General features: G+C 40.9%; 1 protein-coding gene across 1 annotated transcript in view; it reads left to right on the plus strand.

Annotated features, from left to right (window-relative positions):
- The window catches only part of LOC106881246 (guanine nucleotide exchange factor C9orf72), a 45,309-nt gene that overhangs the window by 25,138 nt on the left and 1,804 nt on the right, over window positions 1-18,367 (plus strand). The window contains exons 4-7 of the mRNA XM_052970075.2: window positions 6,183-6,311; window positions 10,984-11,106; window positions 14,070-14,266; window positions 15,743-15,803. Of these exons, the coding sequence (XP_052826035.1) occupies window positions 6,183-6,311; window positions 10,984-11,106; window positions 14,070-14,266; window positions 15,743-15,803 (510 nt within the window). The remainder of the gene's footprint in view (window positions 1-6,182; window positions 6,312-10,983; window positions 11,107-14,069; window positions 14,267-15,742; window positions 15,804-18,367) is intronic.

Here is an 18,367-nt window from a genome sequence, read left to right on the forward strand (position 1 = left end):
ATCCAGAACCATGTAGTTGGGAAAAACCTAAATCCAGAACCATGTAGGTGGTGTTTGCTTATTAATATATATATATATATATATATATATATATATATATATATATCATCATCATCATCATCATCATCATCATCATCATCGTCGTTTAACGTCCGCTTTCCATGCTAGCATGGGTTGGACGATTTGACTGAGGACTGGTGAAACCGGATGGCAACACCAGGCTCCAGTCTGATTTGGCAGAGTTTCTACAGCTGGATGCCCTTCCTAACGCCAACCACTCAGAGAGTGTAGTGGGTGCTTTTACGTGTCACCCGCACGAAAACGGCCATGCTCGAAATGGTGTCTTTTATGTGCCACCCGCACAAGCCAGTCCAGGGGCACTGGCAACGATCTCGCTCGAAAATCCTATGAAGGCCAGTCAGGCGGTACTGGCAACGGCCACGCTCAAAATGGTGCATCTCATGTGCCACCCGCACAAGAACCAGTCCAGGGGCACTGGCAACACATACATTCATACATACATACATACATACATACATACATACATACATACCCCTGCCCCTCTCATAATTCCTTGTCTTGCGAGTTACTTGGTGACCCTGCCAGTGCTGGTGCTACATAAGAAGCATCCAGTTCACACTGTAAAGTGGTTGGCATTTAGAAGATCATCCAGCTGTAAAAATCATGCCAAAACTAACCTTACATGTGCTAGTGCCACGTAAAAAGCATTGACCCCACTCTGCAGAGTGGTTGGTGTTAAGAAGGGTATACAACCATAAAGACCCTGCCAAAACAGATACAGTAGCATATTTTTTCCACCTTATTTTGCATTTATGTGCTCACCTGTGTATTTATATATATTATCATTATTATTTAAAACAGTTTGATTTGGCCATGTGCAACTTCAAGTTTCATAGGCTTCATACAGAAACCTGTTTTAAATAATATATGTAACCCCTAAATGTGTTGAGTGCCTTTTTCTTTAATTTGTCCACTCACCTGTATATATACATATGTACACACATACACACACACACACACACACACACACACACATATAGCTGATATATCAGATAATCGTCATCACAAATTGATGTTACCCGTCACTCTATTGATTAATTGATTAAGTGTATATAGAAGCTGATGACTTTCATGTATTGATTGTTAGAGACACACTGTGATGAATTGATTTTCATCATTGAAGAGACTGGTGTTTTATGGTTGCAGGTAAGACTTGATTTGTGTGATGTGACATCACCTGTTTGCTTTATTTCTGTATCTCTCTTTCTCTCTCTCTCTCTATATGTGTGTGTGTGTGTGTGTGTGTTTTTGTGTGAGTGTGAGGAGGGTGTGTAGCCATGGTTACATTGACATCAGAGCAGGCTGGAACAGAATGGAACACTAGTTTGCCAAACTGTTGTTATGGTTGAAATAATGATTTTTCTTTTTTCTTGGTGGTGGTTTGGGGGGGGGGGGGTTGTTTAGTACCTAATAAGTGAAAATGGGGTGGGTAGGTGGGGGATATTTGTATGCTGTGTCTGTTGAGTTAAATATTGTGGAGGTTTCCTGAGTCACGGAAAAATAATACAAGATTGAAGTTTAATTGATTTCCTTTTACTATTCCGCCCCACTTACTGCCACCTATTCCACTATCATCAGAGACATGTGTGCTGTCAATTGCTATTGGCCCCCTCCTACTCCCCACTGTGCTTTCTCCATAGTGGTGGCTTACAGCATAACAAAGAGAGTGTCTATTCAGAGGTAACAATAATAATGTTGATAAATCCTCCTCCTTCCACCAGTGCTACCTCTGTTACTACTACTACTACTACTACTACTACTATACTATTGCTACTAATGGTTTCGAATTTCATCATGAAGCCAACAATTTTGATGTGAGGGGGGAAAGTTGATTGTATCAACCTCAGTACTTGACTGATCCTTTATTCTATTGACCCTTAAAAATGATGAAAGGCAATTGACTTCTGTAGCATTTGAACTCAAACTATATTTTATAGGCAGTGAGCTGGCAGTAATGTTAGCACACCGGGCGAAATGCTTAGCAGTATTTCGTCTGTCTTTACGTTCTGAGTTCAAATTCTGCTGAGGTCGACTTTGCTTTTCAACCTTTTGGGGTCGATAAATTAATACTGGGGTTGTTCTAATCGACTGCCCACCCCACTCACAAAATTTTGGGCCTTGTACCTAGAGTAGAAAAAAAACATTATTATTTTATTATTATTAAGGTGGTGAGCTACTAGCAGAAACGTTACCACCCTGGACGAAATGCTTAGCGGTATTTTGCCTGTCACTCCATTCTGAGTTCTAATTCTGGCGAGATTGACTTTGCCTATCATCATTCCAGGGTCGGTAGAATTAGTACCAGTTATGCACTGGGTTTGATGAAATTGTGTCACCTCTTCCCCCCAAAATTTCTGCCCTTGTGGAAAATTTTGAAACCATTATTATTATTATTATTATTATTATTATTTTCTTATTATTAAGGCATTGAGCTGGCAGAATTGTTAACATGCCAGGCAAAATGTTTAGCGGTATTTCATCCGTCTTTGCGTTCTGAGTTCAAATTCTGCCAAGGTCAACTTTGCCTTTCATCCTTTCGGGGTCGATGAAATAAGTACCAATGAAACACTGGGGTTGATGTAATTGAGAAGCCCCACAACACTCCCTCGAAAGTTTCAAGCCTTGTGCCTATAGTACAAAAGGTTATTATTATAATCTACCAGGGGGTTGGTATTAAGAAGGGCTCTTGTCAAACCATCCCATCTGTGCCAGCATGGAAGGCAGATGTTAAATAATGATGATTATCATTTTTATTATGATTATCATCATCATTAATAACAATAATAATCCTTTCTACTGGAAGCACAAGGCCTCAAATTTGGGAGAAGGGATTAAGTCAATTACATCGACTCCAGTGCATAACTGGTACTTATTTTATTGACCCTGAAATGATGAAAGGCAAAGTTGACCCCGGCGGAATTTGAACTGAGAATGTAGCAGCAGATGAAATGCTGCTAAGCATGTTGCCTGGCATGCTAGCAATTCTGCCAGCTCACCACTTAATAATAATAATAATACTAATATTCCTTTCTACTATACGACTGAAAGAAGCTCGTCGTATATATGTATCATCATCATCATCATCATCATCATCATCGTTTAACGTCCGCTTTCCATGCTAGCATGGGTTGGACGATTTGACTGAGGACTGGTGAAACCGGATGGCAACAGCAGGCTCCAGTCTGATTTGGCAGAGTTTCTACAGCTGGATGCCCTTCCTAACGCCAACCACTCAGAGAGTGTTTACAGTCTTTATTGCACCTGAACATCTGCCACAAACAAAAACTAACTTGCTAGTTAACCTGCCTTTGATGTTGCTGCACCTCTTATGGGTCCATAGCTTGCACCGGGTACATCTTATAGAGTTACTACCTACTCCTTTTCTACATACTGAGCAGGGCCATCTACCTGAAGGGGTTTGTGTTTTATCTACCTTCCTACTTATTAGGATTTTGGTTTTAGCTAGGTTGACTCTAAGGCCCTTCAATTCTAGACCTTGCTTCCACACCTGAAACTTCTCCTCTAGTTCTGATAGTGACTCCGCAATTAGGGCAAGGTCATCAGCATAGAGGATATATATATATATATATATATATATATATTATTTTGCTTAAAAGAGTTCCAACACTGTCTGTTTTTTATGTTTTATTTATATTCCTGCAGAACTAATGTGGGGTATAGAATATGGAATATACAATATATAATATGATATACAATATAAAATAAAATAAAATAAAAATGGATGGCACCATGAAAGAAAGTATTGAATGTAGATGAAATATTGAGTGTTCAATATAAAGGATCAAATATATAAATATATAAATATAAATATATATATATAAAGGCGACTCGAGTTTCAGGGCTATTTCCCTTCATCATGGCCGGTATGACAGACTTTAACAGACTGTCTATATATATATATGTGTGTGTGTGTATATATGTTTGTGTGTCTGTGTTTGTCCCCCCAACATCGCTCAACAACCGATGCTGGTGTGTTTATGTCCCCGTAACTTAGTGGTTCGGCAATAGAGATCGATAGAATAAGTACTAGGCTTACAAAGAATAAGTCCTGGGGTCGATATGCTCGACCAAAAGGTGGTGCTCCGGCATGGCTACAGTCAAATGACTGAAACAAGTAAAAGAGAGTATAGGCACAAGGCCTGAAATTTAGGAGAGGGGGATAGCTGATTAACTTGACCCCTAGTACGTAACTGGTACTTATTTCATTGATGATGAAAGGCAGTCGACTTGGACAGAGTTTGAACTCAGACTGTTAAGACAGATGAAACACTGTTAAGCATTTCACCCAGTGTGCTAATGATCCTGCCAGCTCATCACCTTAATAATGATGATAATAATAATCCTTTCTACTAAAGGCACAAGGCCAGAAATTTTGGGGTGGGGGCTAGTCGATTATATTGACCCTAGTATGTAACTGGTACTTATTTCATCGAACCTGAAAGGATGAAAGGCAAAGTCAACCCTGGTGGAATGTGAACTCAGAATGTACTGATGGACAAAATACTGCCAAATATTTTGTCTGACATGCATTAAGCTCACCACCTTAATGATGACAATTTCAAATTTTGGCACAAGAAATTCTGAAAACCGTTTTTTCCCAATGATTCTGCCAGCTCTCTGCCTTAATGATGATGATGATATTTTCAAATTTTGGCACAAGGCCAGCAAGTTAATGGGACGGGTAAATCGGTTACATTGATCCCACTACTAAATCGGTGCTTATTTTATCAACCCTGAAAAGATGAAAAGCAAAATTGACTTCGGCAGAATTTGAACTCAGAGCATAAAGATGGATGAACCATCACTTAGAATTTTATTTGGTGTGTTAACAATTTTGCCAGCCTGTCACCTTAATGATAAAAATAACAATAATGAGATATGGGCCCTGAATGCAAGGTTAGAAAAGAATGAGGCTGGTACACGTCCAACAGAGTGCTAGTGTTTTGAGAGGCATAAGAAGAATTAGTTGTTATGTGCAAGATAGAAGGCTGCGCTTGTTTGGTCATGTGATGCGGATGGATGCTGACATCTCCATAAAGAAGTGCCAATCTCTCAAAGTAGATGGAACAGGTGGAAGTTGGAGACCTAGGAAGACATAGGATGAAGTACTGAAGAACGACCTCAGGATGCTGGACCTTTCAGGTGAGATGATAAGGGACCGAGATGCCTGGCACCTTGCTGTACTCAAGACCTATACTCTGCAGCAGAAGTGTTAAGAGTGGTCCCTCTGGTGATGAAAAGCACTTGTGGTGCCGCATTAAAGTGCTTGTGCAGTGCCATGTTATAGTGCCTGTGTGGTGTCACATAAAAGAGTCGATGTGGCACTTCGTAAAAGTACCATGTGGCGCTACGTAAAAATGCTTGTGTGGTGCCATGTAAAAGCACCCGACACACTCCGTAAAGTGGCTGGCGTTAGGAAGGGCATCCAACCATAGAAACCATGTCAAATCAGACTGGAGTCTGATACAGCTCTCCAGTTTGCCAGCTCTGGTCAAACCATCCAACCCATGCCAGCATGGAAAACGGATGTTAAATGATGATGAATGAAGTTTCTACCAACACCTTTTCTACAGATCAAACAGGGCCACCTACTTGAAGGGGTTTGTGATTTGTCAGCCTTCCTACTTACTAAGACTTTGGTTTTTGCTGGGTTAACTGCAAGGCACTTTATCTCATTTAATATACACATGCACCCATGCTGGTACCACATAAAAAACGTTCAGTACATTCTGTAGAGTGGTTGGCATTAGAAAGAATATCCAGCTGTAGAAACCATGCCCGAGCAGATAATGGAGCCTTTTGCAGCCCCAGGCCTTACCAGCTGAGGTCAAACTGTCTAACCCATGCCAGCATGTAAAACAGACGTTAATCGATGATGATGATTTAAATGTGCACTGCTATTAGTTTCATGTCTCTGCAAATAGAATGATCAGACAAGCCTGTAGAGCATTCCTTGTATTTTCAGACAATCATTCAGATTCCATCGGGATGGTGGTAATGATCTGAGTAAGGAATTGGTAAATTTGGTGGTGGTTATTGTGATCATGATTTATTGTGTTCATTCTGTCCTCTTCCATCAGGTTGATGACAGTATCCTCTGCCCATCTCACAGCATCGAAGAGGACTTCCTCCGGACAATGATATCATCGCACCTCATGACCTTCGGCCGCAGCGTCGTCATTGGTAAACATATCAAGCAAGTTAATCTCGTAAGTAATTAGCACTAATTGTTTTAATGTCTTTATTTGGTATTTAACACAAGTTATTTTATTTGTTGTTGTTGTTTTTCGGGGCTAGAGTAGGGGGTGAAAGGATAACTCCCCCCCCCCCTTACAATTTGTAGTTTCTTATTTTGACATCACCGCGTCATCTCAGTCTCTTCTTTATGGTTGCCATAATTACAACTGGTTATTCTTAGTGTAATACAGAAGGTGTGTTGCCATGGTGAAGTTATTGCTATGGTAACTTTGTCTTTTTTAGATTATTATAACTTAGTGTGGGGTTGGTGGGTAGTGTCTATGATCTTTGTAAGCCCTCTGAGATTGCTATGTGGTTGCTACAACAGCCTTGTCTCTCTGGCAACATTGTTGCTACAACAGTGCTGTCCATCTAGTAATGTGTTTTTTGCTACAAATGCTCTCTAGTAATGTGTTTTGCTATGGCAGCTCTGTATATTTCACCAAAATACTAGGGTTAATTTCAACAATTATACCACTGATTGCCACATTCTTAGACAAGTTAATAAGGTCCCTTGTTAACTTGTGTGAAAGTTTCTGTTTTCTCCAGTTGTTCGAATTAACAACCAAATTTCCCTCAAGTCACATTCTGTCATCTTAGAAAATGACATGTTGGATATTTTATCCCAGGGTTCCTGCTCATAGGAAAAAACCTAGAATGGTTATGGCTGGAACGCCTTTGGTCACAGGTCTGTCCAATCAAGGTCTCTTCTATCTATTTTTCAAAAAGATCATGAATGCAATAATTAATATAATAATCCTTCCTTACTATATGCACAAAGTCTGAAATATTGGGAGAGAGGGCTACTCAATTATGTTGCCCCCTCCCCAGTACTTCACTGGTACTTAATTTATTGACCCCGAAAGGATGGAAAGCAAAGTCAATCTAATAATAAAATAAAATTGTTTCTAATTTAGACACAAGGCCAGCTAGCTTGAAGGGAGCAGGTAGTTGATATTAACTTCAGTACTTGGCTGGTGCTTTATTTTATTGATCCCCCACAAAGATGAAAGACAAAGTTGAACTCAGAATGTAAATAGCCAAAGCAAATATAACAAGTCATTTTGTCTGATGCTCTAGTGATTCTGGCAATTCACTGCTCCCATGTTAATTGCCTTGGAAGCTGTTATTATTATCTTTGTTGTTATTATTATTATAGCAGTGAGCTTAATTTGTAGTTATTATTAAGGCATGCTGGGCAAAATGCTTAGTGGCATTTCGTCTATCTCTATGATCTGAGTTCAAATTCTGCGGAGGTTGACTTTCCCTTTCATCCTTTCGGGGTCGATGAAATAAGTACCAGTTAAACACTGGGTCTCTGTAATTGACTAACACCCCCTCCTCCCAAATTTTAGGTCTTGTGCCTCTAGTAGAAAGGTTTATTATTATTTTTGTTGTTGTTGTTACAAGAGTACTTAAGTTCTTAGTAATGAAAAAGTTACCTATTGAAAGTTGATAGAGGATGAAGTAAATAAAAATGCCAAAATAACAAGAAAATGAGAAAGTTATATTCACCACTCCCAAAATACTATACAGGTATGATGCACTGCAGAAGTTCATGACGAACAGCATTTCTTGTGGAGACATAATGAGGCACAAATACATCTTGGCCTTCTGAATTGTCAATCTGTGTAATTTCAAAGTGTTTGTAACCCTAACCTTAATCCTGACCCAAGAGTACAACAGGGGTACCCCACCCCCGCCCCACCAGAGCCTTGTGGAGCTTTAGGTGTTTTCGCTCAATAAACACACACAACGCCTGGTCTGGGAGTTGAAACCGCGATCCTCCGACTGCGAGTCTGCTACTCTAACCACTGGGCCATTGCACCTCCACATCATCTCATATAAAATAACCAAATGAAAAAATGTTTGATAATTTTTGGAGCAACATATTTATTCAATATACAAGGACGTATACTACCTTGCTCATGTTTTTTCATTTTAACCTGAATCCAGTCCACATTGTAAAATAGTTGGCATTTAGAAGGGCATCTAGCTGTAAAAACCTTGCCAAAACTGACCTTGCCTGTGCTTGTGCCATGTAAAAAGCACTCGGTCCACTCTGCTGGGTGGTTGGTGCTAGGAAGGGCATCTAGCTGTAAAAACACTGTCAAAACTGACACAGAAATCTGGTGCAGGTTTCTGCCTGGCTGACTCCCGCCTGGCTGGCTCCTGTCAAACCATCCAATCCATGCCAGCATGGAAGGCAGATGCTGAATGATGATGTGCCTGTCCTGTATATTACATGTGATACACAGAATATATTTCCCCAGCATACATTCATCATCATCATCATCATCATCGTTTAACGTCCGCTTTCCATGCTAGCATGGGTTGGACGATTTGACTGAGGACTGGTGAAACCGGATGGCAACACCAGGCTCCAGTCTGATTTGGCAGAGTTTCTACAGCTGGATGCCCTTCCTAACGCCAACCACTCAGAGAGTGTAGTGGGTGCTTTTACGTGTCACCCGCACGAAAACGGCCACGCTCGAAATGGTGTCTTTTATGTGCCACCCGCACAAGCCAGTCCAGGGGCACTGGCAACGATCTCGCTCGAAAATCCTACAGGAGCCAGTCAGGCGGTACTGGCAACGGCCACGCTCAAAATGGTGCATCTCATGTGCCACCCGCACAAGAACCAGTCCAGGGGCACTGGCAACGATCTTACTTGGCTTGCCGGGTCTTCTCACGCACAGCCCATTTCCAAAGGTCTCGGTCCGTAGTCATCGCCTCGGTGAGGCCCAATGTACGAAGGTCTTGCCTCACCACCTCAGCCCAGGTCTTCCTGGGCCTACCTCTTCCACGGGTTCCCTCAACTGTTAGGGTGTGGCACTTTTTCACGCAGCTATCCTCCTCCATTCTCACCACATGTCCATACCAGCGCAATCGTCTCTCTTGCACGCCACAACTGATGCTTCTAATGTTCAGCTTTTCTCTCAAGATACTTACACTCTGACGGGTATTCACATTGACATTACACATCCAACGGAGCATACTGGCTTCATTCCTTGCGAGCTTACGTATGTCCTCAGCAGTTACAGCCCATGTTTCACTGCCATGTAGCATGGTTGTTCGTACGCATGCGTCATACAGTCTGCCTTTTACTCTGAGTGAGAGTCCCTTTGTCGCCAGCAGGGGTAAGAGCTCTCTAAACTTTGCCCAGGCTATTCTTATTCTAGCAGCTACACTTTCAGCGCACCCACCCCCACTACTAACTTGGTCGCCCAGATAGCGGAAGCTATCGACTACCTCTAGTTTTTCACCCTGGAATGAGATAGAAGTTGTTTCCTGTTTGTTTGCAGTCTTTATTGCACCTGAACATCTGCCACAAACAAAAACTAACTTGCTAGTTAACCTGCCTTTGATGTTGCTGCACCTCTTATGTGTCCATAGCTTGCACCGGGTACATCTTATAGAGTTACTACCTACTCCTTTTCTACATACTGAGCAGGGCCATCTACCTGAAGGGGTTTGTGTTTTATCTACCTTCCTACTTATTAGGATTTTGGTTTTAGCTAGGTTGACTCTAAGGCCCTTCAATTCTAGACCTTGCTTCCACACCTGAAACTTCTCCTCTAGTTCTGATAGTGACTCCGCAATTAGGGCAAGGTCATCAGCATAGAGGAGCTCCCAGGGGCAACCTGTCTTGAACTCCTCTGTGATTGCCTGGAGGACTATGGTAAATAATAGGGGGCTGAGGACGGAACCTTGGTGGACCCCTACCTCTACCCGGAATTCATTGCTGTACTCATTTCCAACCCTCACCTTACTGGCCGCATCTCTGTACATGGCTCGCACAGCTCTCACTAGCCATTCTTCTATCCCAAGTTTCCTCATTGACCACCAGATAAGGGATCGGGGGACCCTGTCAAAGGCTTTCTCCATGTCAACGAAAGCCAGGTACAGAGGTTTATCCTTGACTAGGTATTTCTCTTGCAACTGTCTCACTAGAAATAAGGCATCAGTAGTGCTTTTACCTGGCACGAACCCAAACTGCATCTCATCTAAATTGATTCGCTCCCTAATTAGTTGGGCTATGACCCTCTCTGTAACTTTCATAACCTGATCTAACAGCTTGATGCCTCTGTAATTATTTGTATCTAAAGCGTCCCCTTTACCTTTGTAGCAGTTGACTATGATGCTGCTACACCAGTCATAGGGTATGACTCCTTCGTGTATCACCTGGTTCGTAATACGGGTGACTAGGCTATAGCCAACACTGCCAGATATTTTGAGCATCTCTGCAGTGATTCCTGATGGGCCGGGGGCTTTCCCGGTCTTCATACTCTTAATTGCTTTATCTACCCTGGTACTATCAACTCGGATAGCTGGTCCCTCTATTGGGTCGACATAAGGCAGGCTCTCTTTCTCCCATTCATTCTCTTTATTAAGCAATCTATCGTTCATCATATATAAATATGCATTTCCAATTTTTTGCAACTGCCAGAATACCTTGGGGACTTGAGAAAGGAAAGCTACTCAGAACTTATGAAACAAGGGTTAACTAAAAGTCTGAACACAAGCATGGATGTTTGAGACAAACTTATGAAAATGCTTTGGACAGGCAAAGAGTTAAAATAAACTAAAACAAATGTGAAAATAACAATCCTGATTTTGATTCTCATTTTCCCTCTGTGAAAGGTTATTAACACACTGGCGTTATTTAACACACCAGAAGAGAGATTATGTTCACGACGTGTCTTGGACCAGACAGGCAAGATGTGGCCATATCATCATGATCTTTACCTTCAAGGTATTGTTGCTGTAAGTTATTTGTTTATTGTTTTGTTTATGAATTTTTTCTCTCACGATTTTCTTTGTTTAATAAATAACTCTAAGATCAGATTAGATTTTAAATTCTTACTTTAATATCTATCCACCATCTTGTCTACAACAACCTTGGGTACCTTTTTGAATTCCATACATCTAACACTCATGGACATGCTTACAAAATCAAAAAAACAACACAACACTCATGACTTTCAGAAACATTTTTTTCACATTCAGAATTGCTGAAGCATGGAATAAAATATCCACATCAGTTGTTAGCAGTTGAGATACTACATTCTTCAAAACTTCTGTGCTTCCTGAAATTTGCTGATGGTACACCTGATATCCCCACACTGTTTTTTTAAAAATTATTCACAGTTCACTACCTGTGCATATTCTATGTACTGTTCACACACTTTTAGTTACTTTTTCTGATGAGTTTTAGTGCATCTGAGCACTGTTTACAATAAATTCATTATATACTAAATTTATTTTCATAATAAATATAGTTATTTCCATATGTTTAATAAAGGTTTAGTTTTCTAATGTAATGCAGTAAATTCAGCAATGACTTCAAATAAGCATTCCCCGTTCCTGCTGTATGTCTTCCATTAACTATTTGGCTGCATTGGCATAGGCCACGGGTTATGGTCTCACTTGGCTTGCCGGGTCTTCTCAAGCACAACATATCTCCAAAGGTCTCGGTCACTTGTCGTTGCCTCTGTGAGGCCCAATGCTGGAAGGTTATGCTTCACCACCTCATCCCATGCCTTCCTGAGTCTACCTCTTCCACAGGTTCCCTCCACTGTTAGGGTGTGACACTTTTCCACACAGCTGTCCTCATCCATTTGCAACCCATGACCATACCAGCTCAGTCGTCTCTCTTGCACACCACATCTGATGCTTCTTAAATCCAACTTTTCTCTCAGGGTGCTTACACTCTGTCATGTATGCACACTGACATTACACATCCAGCGGGACATACTAGCTTCATTCCTTGCAAGCTTACGCATGTCCTCAGCAGTCACAGTCCATGTTTCACAGCCATGTAGCATGGTTGTTTGCACACATGCGTCATACAGTCTACCTTTTACTCTGAGCAAGAGGCCTTTGTCACCAGCAGAGGTAGGAGCTCTCTGAATTTTGCCCAGGCTATTCTTATTCTAGCAGCTACACTTTCAGAGCATCCACCCTCGCTACTAACTTGGTCACCTAGGTAACAGAAGCTATCAACTACTTGTAGTTTTTCCCCCTTGAATGTGATGGAAGCAGTTTTCTGCACATTTCCAGTGTTTATTGCACCTGAGCATTTGCTACACACAAAAGCTATCTTCCCAGTTAGCCTTCCTGTGATATTGCTGCACCTCTTATATGTCCATAGCTTACACTGGGTACATCTTATGGAGTTTCTACCTACACCTTTTCTATAGATCGAGCAGGGCCATCTACCTGAATGTATTAAGATTTTGGTTTTTGCTAGGTTGACTCTTTGATTCTAGACCTTGCTTCCACACCTGAAACTTCTTCTCTAGTTCTGATAGTGTCTCAGCTATTAGAGCAAGGTCATCAGCATAGAGAAGCTCCCAGGGGCATCCTGTCTTGAATTCCTCTGTTATTGCCTGGAGGAATATGATGAATAAGAGGGGGCTGAGGACTGATCCTTGGTGGACCCCTACTCCTACCCAGAATTCATCACTGTACTTGTTGACAACCCTCACCTTACTGACAGCATCCCTGTACATGGCCTGTACAGCTCTCACTAACCATTCATCTATCCCTAGTTTCCTCATTGACCACCAGATAAGGGATTGGGGGACCCTGTCAAAGGCTTTCTCCATGTCAACGAAAGCTAGGTACAGAGGTTTATCTTTGGCTAGGGATTACTCCTGCAACTGTCTTACCAGAAATATAGCATCAGTGGTGATTTTTCCCTGGCACAAACCCAAACTGCATCTCGTCTAGACTGACTCTCTCCCTAATTAGTTGGGCTATGACTCTCTCCGTGACTTTCATTACCTGATCCAACAACTCAATACCTCTGTAATTATTTGTATCTAATGCATCACCTTTACCATTGTAGCAGTTGACTATGGTGCTGCTACACCAGTCATTGGGTATGACTCCTTCATGTATTTATAATAATCGTAGCAGCTAGAAGGACAGACATACTGCAGCAAAGTTTGTACCTAAATAGGTCAGTTCCTGTCCATTTGAACTTCACCTGACATAGCTGAGGTCGTAGGTCAAAGGAGATGATCAATCACCTTTTGACAGGACAAAGAAAACTTTTTTCATGCCTGTTGATCATGGTGGTTTGGACGACCAAGAATTCTTACATTCGGTTTCGAATCTAGGCTTGGAGAAGGAAATGTTAATTTTTACACTTGTAACCTTAGATATCCATATGATTTCAATAAGCCCTCAAATTGCTCTGAACCTTTCTGTTAATCTTTCCTGTTCCTAAGAGCCTCAACAGGACATTCTGTTTCAATCTCCTTTATCCATTTGTCTACTTCATCACTCACAATTCCTAATGCACCATTTGTCACAGGTACGACCATTACAATTTCAAATCCTCATAGTCTCAAATTTGGAAGGATTGTAGTTTTTCAACTTTTCATTTGTTTTCTTCACAATTTTTATATGAAATGGACATGGTAGATCAATCATTGTGCAAATCTGATTTTATTTGTTTATTACTGTAATTACTCTCCTCCTCCTCCTACTGCCACCACGACCACCACCACCACCACCACCACCAATCGACTAGTAATCGACTAGTCCCCTCCCCCCAAAATTTTAGGCCTTGTGCCTTTAATAGAAAGGATTATTATTATTATTATTATTATTATTAAAGTCAAGTTTGACCTATAAAACACTAAAAGGAAGTCACCATGTTTAAAAGATGAAGAATTTGAATGTCACTCATCTTATTTGTTGATATTTTTTTATTTCAGGAACCAGGTAGCAAGATCTCTCACCTGATGAAAGATATGTTGACCAGTAAATACCCAAGTTCTGTCATAGACCTGAATCTACAGAGAGTCTTGCAGACCCCTGATCATTCCAGTCACGAGACCTATCGGCAAGAGATGCTGAAGAACGAACTTATTTGTCTGCATTATGATGATAACTATGAATCCTACATGAAACGGTGAGTAAGTCTTTCTGTTTCAGTTACTATCATCATCATCATCATTGCTGTTGTTGTCATCAGTGTTTAGTTATGTCTTATGATGTTCTGAGCGGAGGCGCAATGGCCCAGTGGTTAGGGCAGTGAACTCACGGTCATAGGATCGCGGTTTCGATTCCCAAACCGGGTGTTGTGAGTGTTTATTGAGCAAAAACACCTAAAGCTCCATGAGGCTCTGGCAGGGGATGGTGGCGAACCCTGCTGTACTCTTTAACCACGACTTTCTCTCACTCTTTCTTCCAGTTTCTGTTGTGCCTGTAATTCAAAGGGTCAGCCTTGTCACACTGTGTCACGCTGAATATCCCCGAGAACTACGTTAAGGGTACACGTGTCTGTGGAGTGCTCAGCCACTTGCATGCTAATTTCACGAGCAGGCTGTTTTGTTGATCCGATCAACTGGAACCCTCTATGTCGTAAGCGACGGAGTGCCAACTACAACAATGATGTTCTGAGTTTCAACTAGCACCTATGTCAACTTTGTTGTCCATATTTTGGGGCCAATAGAATATAGTGCGAGTCAACTTTTGGGGTCCATTTAATTGACAGTTTCGCCACCTCATGCAAATTCGAGGCTTTTATTATTTTACAAATCATTATTTGTTGCCACTGTCTCACTACCATTTAGTATGATATTCCTTGCGCACAATCCATGTCTCACCACCATGTATCATCACTCACCTTATTCATACACCATGTCACACCACCATATATCTTTACTCATGTTCCATGTCTTACTACTATGTACTATCACTCACGTTACACACATTCCATGTCTCATCACCATTTACCATTACTCCCCTTTCTCATTCCTTATCTCACCACCTTGTGCCATCACTCACCTTTACTCATATTCCATCTCTCAGCACCGTATACCATCAGTCACCTTACATTCCATGGCACACTAATATGTACCATCACTTACATTACTCATATTCCATGTTTTACAACTACGTACCATTACTTACCTTGTATTCTATATCACACTGCCATATACTGTCAGTCACCTTACTCATACTCCATGGTCTCGGCAATATGTATCATCACTCACCTTACTTCTACTCCATGTCTCACAACAAAAGTTGGAAGTTGTCATCACTACTATTATCATTGACATCTTTATAACCAACTTGTTTCTTAGCTACTAATTATTGTATCAAGTCGATTACCCCCCAATAGGACAGTTCCCCCGATGACAACCCCCTAGGAAATTATCCCCCTTGGTTAATTACCCCGTCTCCAATGTATTAAGTTTTAAATCATCTGTTGTCCTCAGGGGTAATTGTCTTCGGGAGATTATTGTACATGAGGGGTAAATTTCATAGACTCACTAATTATACCACTGGTTAAGCTTCCACCACTATCATTTCCCAGTCCAGTCCACATCATCATCATCACCACCACTGCCATTATAACATTGATAATTGTTTTGTGTTGCAGTAAAAATTTTGTTAATGTCACAGACTGCGTTGAATCATTTGTGAAAACGCTCCGGAAAGAGGTGAGTAACTTTAATGGTAACGTTCAATCCTAGCTTTATGTAGTGAGGTGGGGCTTGTTTAGTCATGAGATTAAACCATGAGTAGATTGGTGAATTTGATTGAAGATTGATAGATTTAATAAATTTCTTTGAATGGAAGCGGTGGGTTGATTAATGGAAAGGTTTAACTCATGAGTGATAGAGCAGGGGAGGCGTAATGGCCCAGTGGTTAGGGCAGCGGACTCGCGGTTTCGATTCCCAGATCGGGTGTTGTGGGTGTTTATTGAGCGAAAACACCTAAAGCTCCACGAGGCTCCGGCAGGGGATGATGGCGAACCCTGCTGTACTCTTTCACCACAACTTTCTCTCACTCTTACTTCCTGTTTCTGTTGTGCCTGTAATTCAAAGGGTCAGCCTTGTCACACTGTGTCACGCTGAATATCCCTGAGAACTACGTTAAGGGTACACGTGTCTGTGGAGTGCTCAGCCACTTGCACGTTAATTTCACGAGCAGGCTGTTCTGTTGATCGGATCAACTGGAACCCTTGACGTCGTAAGCAACGGAGTGCCAACAACGATAGAGCAGGAATGAGCTGTTTCATTTTAGCTTACTGGTTGACTGAGCTAACCTGGGTGTTTAATGCTAACATTTAGCCTATGGTTGATTGAGTTATGGTAGGGAGTTTTATGATAAGATTTAGGTCATAGTTTATGGAACTATGGTGGGTAGTTTGAAGATGAGATTTAATCTATGGTTTACAGAGTTGAGGTGGATAGATTAATGACACGATATAATACATGATTAGTTAAATATCAATTAAGCAATGCTTCATTAATATTTGGTGGTTAGAGAAAGATATATCCCAGAGTTGGTGACATGGGATGTTTACTCGTTTGGTAAGATTTAACTTAGCATTTCCAGCCCTATGAGTCTATATGACTTGGGAAAGACCTTTTGGTGAAGGTTCATGACTTAGTGTTTAGGGAATTCAGCTTGTGATCATAAGGTTGTGAGTTCGATATCCAGCAGTGCCCTTGAGTAAGACCCTTTATTTCACGTTGCTCCAGTCCACTCAGCTGGCAAGAATGAGTAGTACTTGTCATTCAAGGGGCCAGTTTTGTCACATTCTGTGTCACTGAATTGCCCTGAGAACTACATTAAGGGTATGCATGTTTGTGGAGTTCTCAGCCACTTACACGTTACTTTTACGAGCAGGCTGTTAACATTGATTGGATCAGCTGGCATTTAAATCAGTTCAAATATGTTTGGAACTAATTTGACCTGTATTTTATAGACTGTTTTCAATGCAGTTTCCTGTTGAGAAAAATTCTCCTTTTAGGTAATTTGTGTTTTTAATGCCTATTGCATAAAGAGAAAATTTTTCAATGATAAACCACAGTGAAAACAGACTTTTTACAGGTCAAATATGTCCCAAACATATTTGAATTGATCTGAATCTTTGTTTGCTTACATTCCTGCTTTCATGTGCTTACTATGATACATTCGGCCAGTAAGACATTTGAGCGAGATCGTTGCCAGTGCCGATGGACTGGCTCCTGTGCAGGTGGCATGTAAAATACACTATTTCGAGCGTGGCCGTCGCCAGTACCGCCTGACTGGCCCTCGTGCCGGTGGCACGTAAAAGCACCCACTACACTCTCGGAGTGGTTGGCGTTAGGAAGGGCATCCAGCTGTAGAAACTCTGCCAAATCAGATTAGAGCCTGGTGTCGCCTCCTGGTCCACCAGTCCTCAGTCAAATCGTCCAACCCATGCTAGCATGGAAAGCGGACGCTAAACGACAACGATGATGATTGAATTGATTTAGTTGGGCTATTTGATAGTCAGATTTAACTAATTTTATAGTGCACTTATCCCCTACAGAGATAAATTGTAACTTCCTTAGAGAAACTGATCTGATAGGTCAGAAAAGTTGACATATTCTCAGATCAGGATATGTACTATGATCAAGCAATGACTGATAATCTAGACACAAAATACTTGTTATCAAGTATGACAAGCAAGGCTCTGTGTATGGTATGTACAGCTTTATCTGGTGTACCTTCTTTAATCTCTCAGAAAATGAATCTAGTGTTAACATTGCTTTCAGAGTTTTCCAAATAAGTAAACATCTTTACCTTTAATCCTGTTATTGTTGTCACTGTTTTTATTATTTTTATTTGTTTTATATACACAAATGGTTACAGAAATTGTGGCACACTGGCATTAACCCTTTAACATTCATGTTATTCTGTCAAAAGTAATTTATTCACATTGTTTTCAATTAACCACGTGTTATCTTGTAGCTTTGAGATTTTAAAGAGGTAACTGTTAATTTTAGAATTATGTTGTAATGTAGGTGTGATAGGCCACATCTAACCAGTTTTAACATGAAGCAAGTAGAATATTTAAGTCAGATATGGTCAATTTAAATGCTAAAACATTAAATAAATATTATGTAGTATTGACTTGTGTTTCTCTATAATTTGAGATCATATTTTTAGAATTTACTTTATTTTTCCTTCTCTTCATGCTCCATAAAATAAAGACTAGAGATTCAATGGTCATCAAAACACTCTATCATAT

This window comes from Octopus bimaculoides, chromosome 8, assembly GCF_046866305.1.
Source record: "Octopus bimaculoides isolate indiv1 chromosome 8, ASM4686630v1, whole genome shotgun sequence".
NCBI lineage: Eukaryota > Metazoa > Mollusca > Cephalopoda > Octopoda > Octopodidae > Octopus > Octopus bimaculoides.